This window comes from Tripterygium wilfordii, chromosome 3, assembly GCF_013401445.1.
Source record: "Tripterygium wilfordii isolate XIE 37 chromosome 3, ASM1340144v1, whole genome shotgun sequence".
NCBI lineage: Eukaryota > Viridiplantae > Streptophyta > Magnoliopsida > Celastrales > Celastraceae > Tripterygium > Tripterygium wilfordii.
This window is the reverse complement of record NC_052234.1, coordinates 3,280,925-3,298,050: the sequence shown is the minus strand read 5'-3', so window position 1 is coordinate 3,298,050 and position 17,126 is coordinate 3,280,925. Positions and strand designations below refer to the sequence as shown.

Genomic DNA, 17,126 nt, shown 5'->3' with positions numbered 1-17,126 from the left:
GAATATATGTGAAAAAACTCTAAGATCGGAGAAAAAACCACGACTGTTGTCAAAAGGTAACCAGATAAACTTTCAATATATGAAAAATTTATATAACCATAGTCTCAGTGTTCTTTAGCATATCCGTCCGGACGCCCCTATCATCTGTCCAGACAAATCTTCATCCTTCCTCAATTCAGATTCAGTAAAGCCCTTCTGCCACTTCACACATCTTAGGTGATCGGATGGCAACTCCAGAAACAACATTCTAGCAACAGAACTTGGCTCCACACATAATCTGAACCGATTCCAATTTATTTATCAATCATAACAGTTATAAAATAATAAAAAAAAAATTCTATTTATATCAACCCTAATTATGACAGAACTCCAACCGTTTCAGTTTCTTCAACTTGGACCACTTCGTCACAAAATTTCAATCTTGAATCAAAGTTGAACATCAAACCACGGTATTTTTTTAGATCCACCACGGCATGTACCCAAATATTGATTAATGCCCGCATGCATGTTGATGAACAATGTTTCATGTTCAGAAGTGTTAGGGAGGCAATAATTGAGGATTGTTTCTTTCAACACATATTGTGTTCCAATACAAGGGTTTAATTGTAATATCCGGTGTTTTTTTTTAAAAAACAAAATATATAATATATATTTATGTATACTTGTAGAGGAAATATAAAACTCATATAAGTCATTTGGGCCAAAGTCTTTCATTAAGACCCAATATGGGATGTAGCTTGGCCCATACTAAGTTGTCCTAAACATATAAGCTTCAAGATGTAGAAAATGGGCTTAGCCCAAGTCAATTTCAGCTAGCCTTTTAACAAGCTTTGGCTTTATGGGAAGTTACAAGAAGAATATAGGAAGACAAGTCATAAGGCAGAGAACTAAACAGGGGGAGAAGAAGAATCTAAGGGGAAGACGCGAAACAATGGGAGTGGTGGAGTGTAAATCGCATAGATTCTCTCGTGGTTGCCAAGGTAATGAAGAAAGAAATGTGTTTTGGGAGGCTTTGAAAGTTGGGTCTACAAAGCTTAAGTTCGGTTTGCGAAAGAAATTCAGATTGAAGGTTGGGGAGAGATTGTCTACGTTAATTTGTCCTTGTACAAGGAAACTTGGATGGTCAAAGCTAAAGTTGGATTTCATGTGCTACTTGGTTCGGGTAAGTTCTGGGATCAATTACACTCTGAATTTGTTTTGACCTGTACAAAGATGGGAAGTGCTACATGCGTGTGAATTGATGTGGTATGATGGAAATTTTGTAGGAAATTGGACTTGAAGTGTAAGTCATGCGGTCAAGAACTAGATTTTCACGGGTAAGTGGAATTGAATCTCTATTTCAATTAAGATGACGTTTGTGCTTGTAAGTGAGATGAGGACTTATTGAAGTTCTATATACTGTTGGCATTGAGTTGTTAAATACTATATCGTTTTATTATATGGTCAGGCGGTCGACATTGTCTCAGGATTTGGCTAGTAGCATATTTTCGGTGAGTGGATAGATAACTTATCTGATGCACTGAACCCACACACACCTATGATCCGTTCTTTTCTTCAGATTTTGTATTAGTGTCCCTATTTGTCAATATCCGTATATATCCGTTCGGTTACTGTTTGTTAGACTTCTTGTGTGACCCATGATTTTCTTACCATTGGGACAAGCATAGAATTAACTGCATGCGACCTTTTGATATGACATCGATTACTCTGATTCTGAAATATGTGTTATTCGGATTTCTTATCGAGATGGAATGTTCTGATTCGAACTTGTGATCGTATCCTATTCTGGTTTAGTTTGATGATTGATTGATGGTTATTTGTTCCTTGGGAGTTACTATTTGTCAGAATATTGTACACTAACGGTAGGATACGTTAGCCTTGGTGCACTAAGTTTGGATATGTTTGGATATCGGCACTGGGTGTGCTGTCTGATATAGGCACTTCATGTGCTGTTTGATATCGGCACAGTGAGTGCTGTCTGATATTCTAATTGATTATGTATGATGGTACTCCCTTCTGATACGTTGCTTGTTCAGTTCTTTGACACCTGATTACCCGACTTGTCCCCTTTGTATCATTTAAGTTTCTATTCATTCACCGAGTCTTGTGACTCATGCTTCCTTGTTGATACTTTTGTTTTAGATAGAGTAGTTTCGGTAGATCCAGGACCACCTTCAGCTATTTTGAGTTCTATCCGATTTTGGAGAGCCCGTCACCTGTAGTGCGGGTAGTCACTCTGATATTTTCTATTTTACCACTCTGTATAAATTCATGATCTTAGACGCTCCGTTAACTATAGATAGGATGTTTTGGTATGTATTGCTGTTGTTGTGTCGCCGACGAGAGAGGGGAAGAGATAGGAGGAAGATGATGAGGGTATTTTAGGCGAGGGTAGTTTGGGCATTTCATTAATTAAATGGGGATAATTTGGGAAGAAATCTTGAAATGGTTTCAAAATTATATGCAAAGGGATTATTTTCAAAATACAATAATATTGCCTCAAAGTTGCCTCAGTTTTAAGGTCGTAAAATTATTGTTTGTTTGCATCAGACAATATAGTGTCTTAACGGACATAAATTGCCTCTGAAATGTATTGAAACACGACTTCCAAAATTTGTCCATCGTGATAATTGCCCTACAATAAATTAGACAGATCTTTTCTATTGGTTACTAAAACTTGTTCAATGGTCTCCGTACATCAGCATCTAAATCGATAAAATTAACCGTGAATTGTATATGTTAATCAAAGGTAAGTCCCAGTCCAAGCATTTATTAGGATACCGAAAGAGTCTCCTCTTAAACAGTTCACATGAACACACGTCTTTGAACATGAAAATTTTCCGCTCTTTGACTTTGATGTCGCATTTATTATTATTGGTTATCATTTGCTCTAGATAAGAGATCTTACGATTACGGCACTAGGGATCAAGAGTAGTATTGTGATTGTATATAATGAATTTGCACGTGTGTCAAGGCTTGTTGTCAGCCCAAAGGAATTGATAGGAGTTTGCACCGAGTCTGACCTTTGTTCCAAATGGACTGTGTATAGTTAAAGAACAAAAAACTATTCGCTCGAGGTTTCCCTTCCGGGAAAAGAACTTAAAATTCGTTGAGTGTCAATTTGGAAAAAAAACAAGAGACAAAAGACTATCAACGGAATGAAGGACCTCTATTGAATGGAAATGAAAAACAACACATTGATGGAATACATCAGAAATTTCATTGAGAAGTGATACATCCTGAGATGTAGGCATACTTTACAAGCTAAAATGATGACATAGTCGTAGGGACTTTGGAAAGAAAAAGACAAATCTAAAACTAGTTGGCCGGAGCTATACTAAGTAAAAAGATTAGTGGCCGAAGTCATGCCTAAGAAAGTAATAAAGGATTGAAGACGGTGGGTATGTGTTTGACGTGGGGTGTTTATATGCTTCTCTTCTTTCTTCTTTTATAGTGCCAAGTAATGTCTCTTCTTCTACTTCTCTGGTACTTACTTCACGAACACTGTCATGGGGATCATGATACAACTGCCTTGAGATTGCTTGATTGAATTACTGAGTTAATAGTCTTCAACTGTAACTCTCTCCTAGATTTAGGGACATGATAATCTCTCTATAGTCATGCGTCTTCTTCAAGGAAGATATGGACGTTCTTCGAGGTTGTGCTAGTCTCCACTTCGCGGGTCTTTAGGTTTCATGCTTGAATATGTTGGAACATGGGTAACGGCAGCCATTTTGTTGAAGCTTCTACATGAAAGATCGTGTAAAAATGTGTTCTTCTTTGATGTGCAGGACAAACGTCACGTGACTTAGGCTTCGTGCTTTAGCTGGAAACAAGTTTGAGAAAAATTAGGAACATTCAACTATCATACTCCCGTTTCTCCTGAACTCTCTTTGAGATAATCTTGCTGAAACCTTGGTTATTTCTTAACAAACCAATTTTGAAAAGCATAATTCGTTAAGACCACAATTCCCTGAAATATGGGAACTACCTCTTAGATTTCAAGCTGCGATCAGAGGGCTTTGAGTTGTAGGATGGACCTTCCTAGCCAAGCTCAGGTGGGTTGTAAGGCAGACCATGCTAGATGAAGAGTTTCCTATGATAGGGCTTACCATACTAGCTGAGTTAAGGTGTGTTGTACGATGTATCATTCCAGCCGAGCTGTCCCTTTTTAGAGCTTCGATCAGTCTGCTGCTTCATCGAGGTGTCCCTTTTTTGGAGCATCGAATTGTCCATTGCTTTGCAGAGTTTTTCCTTTCTTGGAGCGTCAAGCATTCCGCTACACTGAGTAGTCTACTGCTCGGTTTTTTAGGTATATATCTTTCCTCAGAAGACACGAGCTTTTATCTATTAGGTCGACCTTCTAATCGGCTCATTACCTGACCTATCTATTGGGCCACTTATGTACTCACGATTTTCAGACGTTATGGCGAGCCAGATGGCTTGCATGTTTTCACAAAATCGACGAAATCAACCGTGAATTGTATCTTTTAATCAAAGGTGGGTCCCAGTCCAAGCATTTATTAGTATACGCCAAGGAGTCTCCCCTTGGAACCGCTTACATGAACATTCGCCTTGTAAAATGAAATCTTTCCACTCTTTGATAAGGACGAATCTGTTATAGTCAAACTTCTTCATAATAATATAATAGAAACTCAAGTAGAAACGACATCCCTCTGTGCCAAACAGGTGTGACTCTTTCTTATAATCATAAGATTGAGTCAACAACTAGTGGACGATATTATTCATCATGTTACTATTAACTGAAGAAATATGGGTTAATAGCCCATTTGGTCACTGAAAAATATCACGTATTCAATTTGCACACCCAAAGATTTTTTGTGCCAATTTGTTATACCAAAGTTTCAATTTCTGTCAAATTGCACAATTGGTCAGATTTGCTCAGTTTAGGACAATCAACATGTCCATGTGACATTTTGATTGTTAAATAGGGATTAAACGTGGAAATGATTTTCCACGTGTTAATAATACATTTTTCTGAAGAAAAAAAAAAACTAGTTCAATTTGAGGAAGAACACGATGCCAAAGAACAAAACCCTCTCATCCTGTGGTGTTGGTGGTTTCCGATATCCAGCCGGCTCATCATGGTCCGATCTCTCAACACCGAAGATCACCAGCATATGAGGCGAAGGCACAAAGGACAGAACCAAAACCGGAGTTTCTCTCTGTCTCTCTCTCATGGGGGTGGCTTTTGGCTTATGTGATGAGATCTAACCGAAGTTTCTCTATCTATTCTCTCTCCTTAAACGAAGGTAACTGAAGAAAGTTAGTGGAAGAAGAAGAGGAGATGAAGCAAAGAATATTTTTCTGATACTTGAATATTACACTCAGTACATCAGCCATATATAGTTACACGTCTCCATGATTCTAGTGATACACCTAATATTTACCTCTAATTATCATATCAATCATTGACATCATTGACCCTATGATTTAGCACTAATGATATTCATACACAGTAAATATGGAAACCATAATATCACAACTTAATTACAACCGATTCTCCAATATCTCCAATACTCCCCCTCAAGCTGGATCAAGGATATTGATTGAGCCAAGCTTGGATAATATTTGATGAAATTGAGCCGAAGGTAATGCTTTCGTGAAAATATCCGCGAGTTGATCTCGACTGCGGGTGTAATGTGTAGCAATGACTTGTGATTGAACATGTTGTCGAATATAATGGCAATCGACTTCGATATGTTTGGTGCGCTCATGGAAAACAGGATTGGATGCGATATGCATAGCAACCTGGTTATCACAACAAAGAGACATTGGTTGAGGATGAGAAATACCCAAGTCACCAAGCAGGGCCCGTAACCATATTAGTTCTGCTGCAGTAGATGCCATGGCACGGTACTCTGCTTCCGCGCTTGACCGTGCAACAACCATTTGTTTCTTGCTTTTCCAAGATACTAAGTTACCACCTACAAAGATACAATATCCGGTGGTCGACTTTCGATCCAGATTATTTCCGGCCCAGTCAGCATCAGTATAACCATGAATTTGAAAATGACCATTATGCCTCATGAGAACACCTCGTCCAATAGATCCTTTTAAGTAACGAAGAATCCGTTTGACAATGGCCATATGATCCACAGTAGGAGCATGCATGAACTGGCTTACAATGCTAACCGCATGACTAATATCGGGTCTTGTTATTGTAAGATAAATAAGCTTGCCAACGAGCCGTTGATAAACTTGGATCGAATCAATTGATTCTCCATTCTCAGGAAGTTGTAATTTGCTATCTAGAGGCGTGATAGCTGGTTTACAAGTTAGCATGTCCGCTTCCCGCAATAAATCTAAGACATATTTTCGCTGATTCAAAAACAACCCCTTCTTGGATGTGGCCATTTCTATTCCCAAAAAATATTTGAGAGCACCAAGATCCTTAATCACAAATCGTTGATGAAGGATGCGTTTAAGGTCTTGAATAGCAGTATCACGATCCCCGGTGACAATAAGATCATCCACATAGATCAACACAACCAACCTTGCACCAGCTTTAGTACGGACAAATAAGGAATGATCTGCATCACTCCTTTTAAAACCAATTTCTTCAAGCACCTAACTTAACTTTGCATACCACACCCGCGGCGATTGCTTCAAACCATAAATAGATTTATGCAATTTACAAACCAATTTAGGATTGTTACCTTGAGGGTGACCCGGTGGAAGCTTCATGTATACTTCTTCTTGAAGATCCCCATGCAAGAATGCATTTTTGACGTCCATTTGTGATAAAGACCAACCATTATTCACAGCAATTGAAAGCAAAGTACGAACAGTAGTCATTTTTGCCACTGGTGCAAATGTTTCTTTGTAGTCAACCCCATAGGTTTGAGTGAAACCCTGCGCTACCAAACGTGCCTTATGTCTTTCAATCGAGCCATCGGACTTAAATTTGATTTTATACACCCATCTACTTCCAACAGCCCGTTTGTCTGGTGGCAACGGAACAATGCTCCAGGTATGATTAGCATCAAGAGCTTGAAGCTCCTCTTCCATGGCTTGCTGCCAAACTTTGTGACCGTGAGCTTCTTGAAAGCTTTGTGGCTCGATGTTGCTAGAAACACTATTGAGAAATGCGGTATGCATGGGTGACAGTTTGTGATATGTAAGAGCATCATGCAGTGGATAACGTACCGAATAAGATACATAATCTTGAAATTTTGATTGTGGTCGGCGTTCACGCGGAGGCAATCGTAATGGAGTTTCACTGGTAGGAACTACAACTTCTTCAGAATTAACTGGTGTACTATTCGTGACTGTACCACTGTCCGTAGCCACATCTTGAGAGGTCGGTTCTGCCATTGGCATATGAGATAGCTTATTAGGATAAATGAACTCAAGAGACCCTTGTGTTGGATTAGACAAAGGAATAGGAAAAAAATCATTCTCCCCCTCACTGAAATCATCATGGGACTGAGTAAAAAATGGAGCATCTTCATCGAACCGCACATCTCGTGTCACCAAGAGCTTTCTTGAGAGTGGGTTGTAGCATTTATATCCTTTCTGTGTGACAGAATAGCCCAAAAAAACACATTTAACAGCCCTTGCCTCCAACTTAGCACGTTGAGAAGTTGGAATGTGAACATAGCAAACACATCCGAACACCTTGAGATGAGACAAACTGGGTGCTTTTCCTGTCAACAACTCAAATGGAGAGTTAAAATTCAAAACTCGACTAGGCAATCGATTAATGAGATAGGCTGCAGAAAAAACCCCTTGAGACCAAATTTTTTTTGGAACATTCATTTGTATCATCAAAGCTCTTGTTTTCTCCAATAAATCTCGATTTTTTCGTTCAGCTATACCATTTTGCTGTGGAGTACCTACACAACTTGTCTCATGAATAATGCCATGCATGCTCAAGTATTGTGACATAACGTTTGTCATAAATTCAGTTCCATTATCTGATCGAATAACTTTAATCTTTGTTGAGAATTGAGTGTTGACAAGATTATGAAAATCTTGAAAAACAGTGGCAACTTCAGTTTTGGATTTTAAGAGATATAACCATGTAAAGCGAGAATGATCATCAACAAAGGTAACAAAATATTTATATCCATCAAATGATTCAAGGACCGGGCCCCAAACATCGGAATGGACCAAATCAAAGATATTATTTGCGCGAGAATTGGAAGAAGAAAATGGCAAACGAGTTGATTTAGATAAATGACATACATCACAATTTATTGCATGCTTATTGGAATTAGGAAAAATTTTGGATAAAATAGGCTCGGAAGGATGAGCCAAACGCCGATGCCAAAGCTCGGAAGACACAGAACCATTAATGTGGAGTCCCTTGGACATATAAACATCCTTGGGAAGATAGTAAAGACCTTGATAAAAAAACCCTTCACCAATTGTCTTCTGGGTTACAAGATCCTGAAACAAAACATTGTGAGAAGAGAAAATAGCACGACAATTTAATGATGCAACTAGTCTTCCAACCGAAAGTAATTGAAAAGGAAAAGAAGGAACGTATAAAGCAGGCAAAGGAATATTTTGAGAGAGCAACTTGATGTTACCGTGACCGGCAACTGTCACACTCTTACCATTTGCTACCCCGATATGGTGGAAGGTGGAGACAATATTTTGAAATCTGACAAATTGTCAGGATTGTTTGTTACATGATCAGTGGCACCTGAATCTATTACCCAACAATTATGCACATTACTAATATTGAGAGCAAGAGAAAAGGCATTAAGAATACCTGACATATCTTCATTCGAGACAGTTTTATTCTCAGCCAAAAAACCAGCAAATTGACTAAGTAAAGCCGTCGAACCGCCTCCATCACTCTTATCCGAAGTACCATGCTTAGACTGTAAGTAAGAGGCAAAATCATTTATGAGGTTAATTGGATTAGAGGTGAACCGAGACATCTCATCTGCAGATAATGAGGAGGTGACATGATTTGCTTGAGAAACGGGTGACTGAAATCGTTTCTGGCCGCCTTTAGTTTCTCGGGTAAATTTCGGTTTCAACTCAGGATGAAGAATCCAACAACGATCAGCTGTATGTCTGATGTTTTTGCAATGATTACACTTGAGTTCAGGTCTTTTGCCTTTATATCCCTTCTCATCAACACGTCTTGGGTTAGCCATGAAAGCACGGGCTTCTGATAAATCGACTTTGGTGCTAACATTCATGACCTTTTTACGTGTCTCTTCCCGTTGAATAGTTGCACACACACTTGCAAAAGAAGGTAATTCAAAGTTCATCAGTATACGACTACGAAGATCTTCGTACTCGGGAGCCAAATTAGCTAAAAGCTGAAAAATCTTGTCTTCTTCCGCACGTTTCAACAAGATAGTAGGGTCAATAGTATGTGGACGATAAACAGCTAACTCGTTCCACATACTCTTCATGCTACCAAGAAATTGAACAAATGACTTACCTCCTTGTTGCAAGCATGCGATATCTCTCTTGAGTTGAAAACCACGAGCAGCATTGTTCTGATTTTCATACATCTCCTTAACAGCATCCCATAAATCCACAGCAGATTCAGAATAACTGAAAATTTCGGCAATATGTGGTTCCATAGAATAAAGCAACCATGACTGAACCATCTTGTCATTGGCTGACCAAGCTTTATATTGAGCAGAATTGACATCAGGAATAGTGGTACTCTTGTCGATGAACTCAAGTTTTGATCTTCCACCAAGAGCCAACAAAATAGCCCTTGACCAAGGAAGATAATTGAAATCGTTCAATGGAACCGAACATAAACGTTGATGATGTGAATTTCCATCAGAAAGATTTGATGATGGAAAGACAACAGAACTATCTAAATCTTTTGAACCAGAAGGAACGATTTCAGCCATTATTAGGCAAAGAAAGAAAGAAACAGATTAATAGTAACCTGCTCCGATACTATGAAGAAAGTTAGTGGAAGAAGAAGAGGAGATGAAGCAAAGAATATTTTTCTGATACTTGATTATTACACTCAGTACATCAGCCATATATAGTTACACGTCTCCATGATTCTAGTGATACACCTAATATTTACCTCTAATTATCATATCAATCATTGACATCATTGACCCTATGATTTAGCACTAATGATATTCATACACAGTAAATATGGAAACCATAATATCACAACTTAATTACAACCGATTCTCCAATATCTCCAATAGTAACGATACCTAGATCTGTATGTGTGTGAGAGAGATCTATATCCTACTAGATCTATATATGTGTGAGAGAGATCTGAATCCAACTAGGGGTCTGTATCTTCCACCATAATATGGAGTTGTAGTGTTTGAAGAGAGATCTGTATGTGTGTGAGAGAAAGAAAGGCAAGAGATCTAGGGATTTTTCAACGATTGTTCAAGAAATCGACGGAAAAATCGAGACCCTTTTTACTTTCTTTTTCTTTCTTTGTTATTAAATGTAGTTGTAGTTTATTATCCTAACTTAATCTGGTTTTAAATTTTAATTGTATTAATTAGTGCTTTTTAACTTAATGTCACATATCTTTGCTTTTCCGTTAGCCAGGTCAATAATTCCGTCAAATTTGGACGGTTTATTAATAGTCAACATGTCACTTAGGCACGTTGACTGCCCCAAACTGGGCAACTCTGACCGACTGTGCAATTTGGTACCATTTGAAACTTTAGTGTATCAGATTGATATAAAAAATCCTTCAATGTGCAAATTGAAACACGGGGTATCTTTCAGTGACCAAAATGACTATTAACCCCAAGGAATATCAACTACCTAATTAGAGATGATTCAAAATAGTATTTTCTCTCGTAAATTATGAATATTCTCTTTTAACAAAAATTTTATTTACACCACAAAATCTACTAACTTCACACCATTTTTTCTAAAAAATTTTATTTACATATATATACTTGTTTGGAATGGCAAATATACCCTTTATTGAAAATAAATATTTATATATTGAATTAGAAATTTATAAATTTACACAAATTCTCTAAAAAAAATTTACACACCATTTCGAAAAAGTATGCTAAGGACGTATATATGTATATAACCTTAGAGTTCATGTTCATCTCCATACATTAGTACACGTACAGTTCCAAAACCTCCATCACCAAGTTCTTTTCAGAATCACATTTGTTTGTGGCTTCATCAAGTTCACTGTAAGAGAAAAAGGAGATTTATTTTTATTCCTTTTTCCCTTTAAACTTAGTAGATTTTGTCGTTAACATATTACAGGGTGTATAAACTTAACACTTTGTTAATCACAATTTTACAAGTAAATGACAGTTTAAGTTTTCTATTAAATATTTGGTGTAAACTCATAAAATATGAATGCAAACATATAAAATTAAATTAGACGGCGTAAACTTAGTAGATTTTGTGATATAAATAAAATTTCTCCTTTCTTAAATTAGATTTATTTCATACCTTGCATGCATTCTCCACCAATTCCTAATATCATTTCCTCTCTCAACTCTCTACTACTCCTCCTCCTCCTCCTTCAATATGACAACTTCAGCTATTCAACATTCTACTAATATTGGTGCTTTCATGTTGTTTCTCTTTATCATGAGCACAACATGCAAAGCCCAGCTTTCTTCAACCTTTTATGACAGTACATGCCCTAATGCACTCACTACCATACGTTCCTCAATAAGATCCGCTATCGCTAAGGAACGTCGAATGGCTGCATCTCTCATTCGCCTCCATTTCCATGATTGCTTTGTTCTTGGATGCGATGCATCCATCTTACTAGACGAGACCCCCTCAATCCAAAGTGAGAAGACTGCCCGTCCTAATGATGATTCTGTTAGAGGCTATGGAGTCATAGACAATGCCAAAGCTGAAGTAGAGAAAGCATGTCCTGGCGTTGTATCTTGTGCAGATATCATTACAGTGGCCGCCAGAGATGCGTCCGAATATGTCGGTGGTCCATCTTGGACTGTGAAACTTGGAAGAAGAGACTCAACCACCGCAAGCAGAACTTTGGCTGAAGGTGGAGACCTTCCTGCTTTTACAGACGGCCTTGAACAACTTATAACATCCTTCAGAAACAAAGGCCTTAATGCAAGGGACATGGTTGCATTGTCAGGTTCCCACACAATAGGACAAGCTCAATGCTTCACTTTTCGCGATAGGATATACAACAACAACAACGCAAGCGACATTGATGCCGGATTTGCTAGCACTCGCAAGCGTGGCTGTCCAGCTAGTGGTGGCAGTGGCAATTTGGCACCGATGGATTTGGTAACGCCCAATTCTTTTGACAACAATTACTTCAAGAATCTACAACAACGGAAGGGACTTCTTCATTCTGATCAAGTTCTCTTCAGTGGCGGATCCACGGACAACATTGTCAATGACTATAGCAAGAACCCCAACACTTTCAAGTCTGATTTTGCATCTGCCATGATCAAGATGGGAGATATTGGTGTTCTCACTGGTTCTGCTGGTCAGATAAGGAGGATTTGCAGCGCCGTCAACTAGACTTCCTCGTATTCTTTTTGTATATTGATTCAAAATTCTTTTATATCTTTGTCACAGCTTCGTTCGTTGAATTAATGAACGCCATTCGCTTTCCTTCTTTTAATGTCGTGGAAATTTTGTTAATTTCTTTCGTGGATTTCTTGCATAAATGCACGCCATTCGCTTCCTTTTTTTAATGAAGTAGAAAAAGTCAATTCTACTCTTAAAAAAAATAAATTCTTCTTTGCCCCATTAACTCTATATTAATTGTTATTTTATCTTAAAACGTCACCAACAATCTTTTATGCCAAATCAATATTACTTTTGTTCTGACTAAATCAATATAAATCAACATAACTTCTAAAGAATGTTTCGTAAGTCTCTAGTACTCACAAGTCTCTAGGGTTGTCTTTACCCCTTCTAGAGCGCTCGTGCTCTCTCTCTCTCTCAGCTGTTTCTTTTTCTCTTTTACGACTAGGTTACTGTTGACACATTTTTCCAAGATCATCTTTAACAAAAATATCACATAATAGTAGAGAAATTGAAATCGACAATAGCAACACAATGAACACAAGAATCTACATAGAAAAACTCCAAGACCGGTCTCAATGACATCTATACCCAAGAAATCTAAGAATACTCAAGAAATTATCGTAAGTCTCACTCCAGCTCATACTCTCAAAGACTCTACATCTTGGAATTTCTCACAATCCCACACCAGAACCCAATTATACCAATAGATTTTTCACATAGTTTTCCCCACCTTACTCTCTCTCTCTCATTAGGTTTGGTGGCCTCTTTAACCCCAAGAGAAACAAAACAATAGGAACTAGGTTTCAATCCTAAAAAACTAGTCTCTTATTTATAGAAAAAAAAACTGCTACATCGACAGTCGTCAGGATGGCTACTTAACCCGTTCGAACGGCAAGTCCTTCATACGTGTTTTTAAGCATACCTATCTAGACGCCCCTATCATCTGTCTATATGGATCTTCATCCTTCCTCGATCCAGACATTCTGGACAGCCCTTCTGCCACTTCACACACCTGAGGTGTCTGGATGGCAACTCCAGAAATAACATTCTAGCAACAGAACTTGCCTCCAAGCACAATTTGAACCGACTCCAATTTATTTTTCTATCATAACAGTTAAAAAGCTATAAATTTTTTTTCTATTTATATCAACCCTAATTATAACAAAACTCCAACCGTTTCAGTATTTAATTTTAGAGGATAGAAGGAAATAGTAACATTAGTAGCTAGTAGTAGTACCAACTAATAATGAATACCTAGTCAAGTTGGACAATTTTCATTTAATTAGAACTGTTGGCACCAAAAATATGTTAGGCCTAATAAGCTTAGAACATGTGCAAGGCCCATGGTACAGCCTATTATGATTTGGATTGTTATGACTTATAAGCCCATATTACTGAGGAAGAGAAGCCCAATTGTAATAACTGCCCAAGTGGAGTAGTGCTGAGAGTGGCCCATGAAAACTGGAGAAGTTGTGGCAGTTATAACAAGATGGTTCAGGTGGCAGCACATGAAAGAAATGAGGCAAGTTGTTGTGAGAAGGTTAGTAACTTCCAACTAACAAAACATGAAGTAAATCAATGATAACTGCAACAAGATCATGGTTTATGGGGAAGAATTTCGTGCAGGACAGGAGGTATAAAAGATGGTAGATAGACAGATAGAGGGAACAACAAACAATCAGTCAAACAGACAACAAAAACTCAAGCCCAAAGGCACTTTCAAGCTTCCTAGCATTTCAATTACTTTTCCAAATCCTTGTCAATTTCACGCAATTATTATGTTTTTCATTCCAAATTCTCTTGTATTTATTCCTTGTCAAGTTTCAATGCCAACCATTGTTGTGTAAATTGCTCTTGGTGTCTAGTTAGTCTTCTTCATTTCAATCTCAAAGTGCACTTCAGTGGAGTTGGGGAACCTAGAACTATTGAGGTCCCAAGATAGTTCGTTCAATTGTCTAGATAAAAGTCTTATTTACATCTGGTGCATTTCATTCAAATTAGTATAAGAAACTATAAGCCTTGGCACACTTACAAATTATCATCACCTTGGGCCACTTTTTGGTGACAACAACCTTTTTTGGCACACCCGATGGGACTGGAGAAGAAGTATCTCAAAGCTACCATGGCACCGCGCACTCGCTTGTTAGGAAAAGAACCAATCACTACGGAGAATTCGTAGGAGCAAGAGGATAACCAGCTGGCTTATCTGATGAAGCCGCCATATTGTTTGAACATTTGAAGCAAGAGGATAACCATCAAGTGAAAAAGGATCAACCACCTGCAAAGGAATTCATGGTGGGAGCAATTCAGGTACCATATGAATGTTCTACTACTACTTTAGTTTTACCAGCTGCTTGGCAGGCTAAGAAGCACATAAAAGAAAATCAAATGCCAAAAGTTGACCGGCTAGGGAAATTTGATCAACCTTTCAGCTCAGTGACGGTGCAGATAGTGGATGAAGAAACCCCCAAAAGGGTTATCTTGGAGAAACCTTCAATCCAAATGTCACAGCACATTAAGCCACTGTATGTCAGAGCACAGATGAATGGCAAACGATAGACAGAGTCTTGGTGCAGAACGGTTCTGCAGTCAATACCATTCCACGAGTTCTCAGACTGCTGGGTAAGAAAGAAGAAGATTTAATTCCAACTAACGTGACTACGACAGGTTTTATAGGGGAAGTTACTAAGGCAATTGGTATACTACCAGTAGAGTTGACTGTCGGGCAACAATCTTCCATGACTGCCTTCTTCATTATTGACAGTCAGGCCAAATACCAAGCTTTATTGGGAAGGGATTGGATTCATTCCAATTGGTGCATTCCATCCTCACTGCATCAACTCTTGGTGTGTTGGAGAGGAAATGATGTAGAAATCGTTCGGGCAGACAACTAGCCATTCAACACTACATCATATTAGGTGGAAGCTCGCTACTACCATGCCCAATGTGGACCAATTCAGTTCACAAACAAGAAGGAAGAGATGCAGAAAATTGCAAGACAATTATTGCAACCAATGGCCATTGTTCCTTATAGGCCGAGGAGGTCAGAACCAATTATTGAAGAAGTTCCATGATGTGGTCGAAGGAAGAAGAGAAGATAGTGGCGGCTACAATAAATAAGATTGTAGAACAAGCTGCCATTGGTAGAATTGTAACAGAAGAAATTAGTGAAAAAGAAATGATAGTAGAAGATGATGGTTGTTTAGCCACTAACAAAGAAGAGGAGTTAAATTGGAATAATTTGAAGATAGCACCGGCCAAATTAGATGATTTGAAGGCCGAAACCCAAGATCCTTTGGAAGAAGTGAACTTGGGGGGGGCAAGAAGAGTCTAAAGTCACTTATATTAGTTCTACCTTGGATCCATCTATTAAGGTAAAACTAATAGCCATACTCCACGAGTTTCGTGATTGTTTTGCTTGGGATTACCAGGAAATGCCAGGATTGAATAGAAAGGTGGTAGAACACAGACTGCCTATCAAGCCAGGATACAAACCATACCAGCAACCATCTAGAAGAATGTCTTCAGAAGTGGAGTTGCGTGTCAAAGAAGAAATACAAAAGTTGGTTAAGGCTGGCTTCATACGGCCAACCAGGTATGCTGAATGGTTATCCAATATTGTACCGATAGTTAAGAAAAATGGTAAAATTCGTATCTGTGTTGATTTTTGTGATTTAAACACCACTACACCTAAAGATGTGTATGTTATGCCAATTGCTGATATGTTGATAGATAGTGTGTCTCAACACGAGCTACTATCTATGATGGATCGTTATTCTGGATACAACCAGATATTTATTGTAGAAGAAGACGTTTCAAAAATGACAATTAGATGTCTTGGAGCATTGGGTACCTATGAATGGGTAATGATGCCCTTTGGCCTAAAAAATGCCGGAGCCACCTACCAACGGGCAATGAATGCTATCTTCCATGACATGATAGGCAGGAAACTGAAAGTTTATATTGATGATATCATTGTCAAGTCAGTCAAGGCCAATGATGATGTGGCCGATCTCAAACTTGCATTTGAAAGGATGAGGCAGTACCAACTAAAGCTCAATCCTTTGAAATGCGCATTTGGAGTTAAAGCCGGAAACTTCCTGGGGTTTTTAGTTCACCAGAGAGGCATGAAAGTTGACCAAAACAAAGCTAAAGCCATATGCCAAGCTCAACCACCGAAGAACAAACAACAGCTCCAAAGCTTCCTTGGTCAGGTAAATTACCTTAGAAGATTTATTTCTAATCTTGCAGGTAAAACCAAGGTATTCTCAGAATTATTGAAGTTAAAGAAGGAGGATGCATTCAGATGGGAGCCAAAACACGAAGAGGCTTTTCAAACCATCAAGGTCTACCTAAGCAAACCTCCAGTTCTCATGCCACTTACCAGGCATAAACCATTGAAGTTGTATATATAAGCTACTGATGATTCCATTGGGTGCCTACTAGCCCAAGATGATGATGTTGGAAGAGAGAGAGCAGTCTACTACCTGAGTAGATTGTTGACAGATACTGAAGGGGATATTCTATGGTGGAGACGCGCTGTCATGCATTATATTTTGCATGTACCAAGTTGAGGTACTACTTGCTTCAAACTAAGGTGTACGTGATCTCAAAGATGGATTTGATCAAGCACATGCTGACCA

The 17,126-nt window shown here is 38.4% G+C and overlaps 1 protein-coding gene across 1 annotated transcript; it reads left to right on the top strand.

The window, feature by feature from the left end:
• Nucleotides 1-11,526: 11,526 nt before the first annotated feature.
• On the top strand, nt 11,527-12,622 carry LOC119995320 (lignin-forming anionic peroxidase-like). Its single transcript, XM_038841792.1, has one exon. The coding sequence runs from the start codon at nt 11,536-11,538 to the stop codon at nt 12,469-12,471; it is 936 nt and encodes a 311-aa protein (XP_038697720.1). The 5' UTR covers nt 11,527-11,535; the 3' UTR covers nt 12,472-12,622.
• Nucleotides 12,623-17,126: the final 4,504 nt, after the last annotated feature.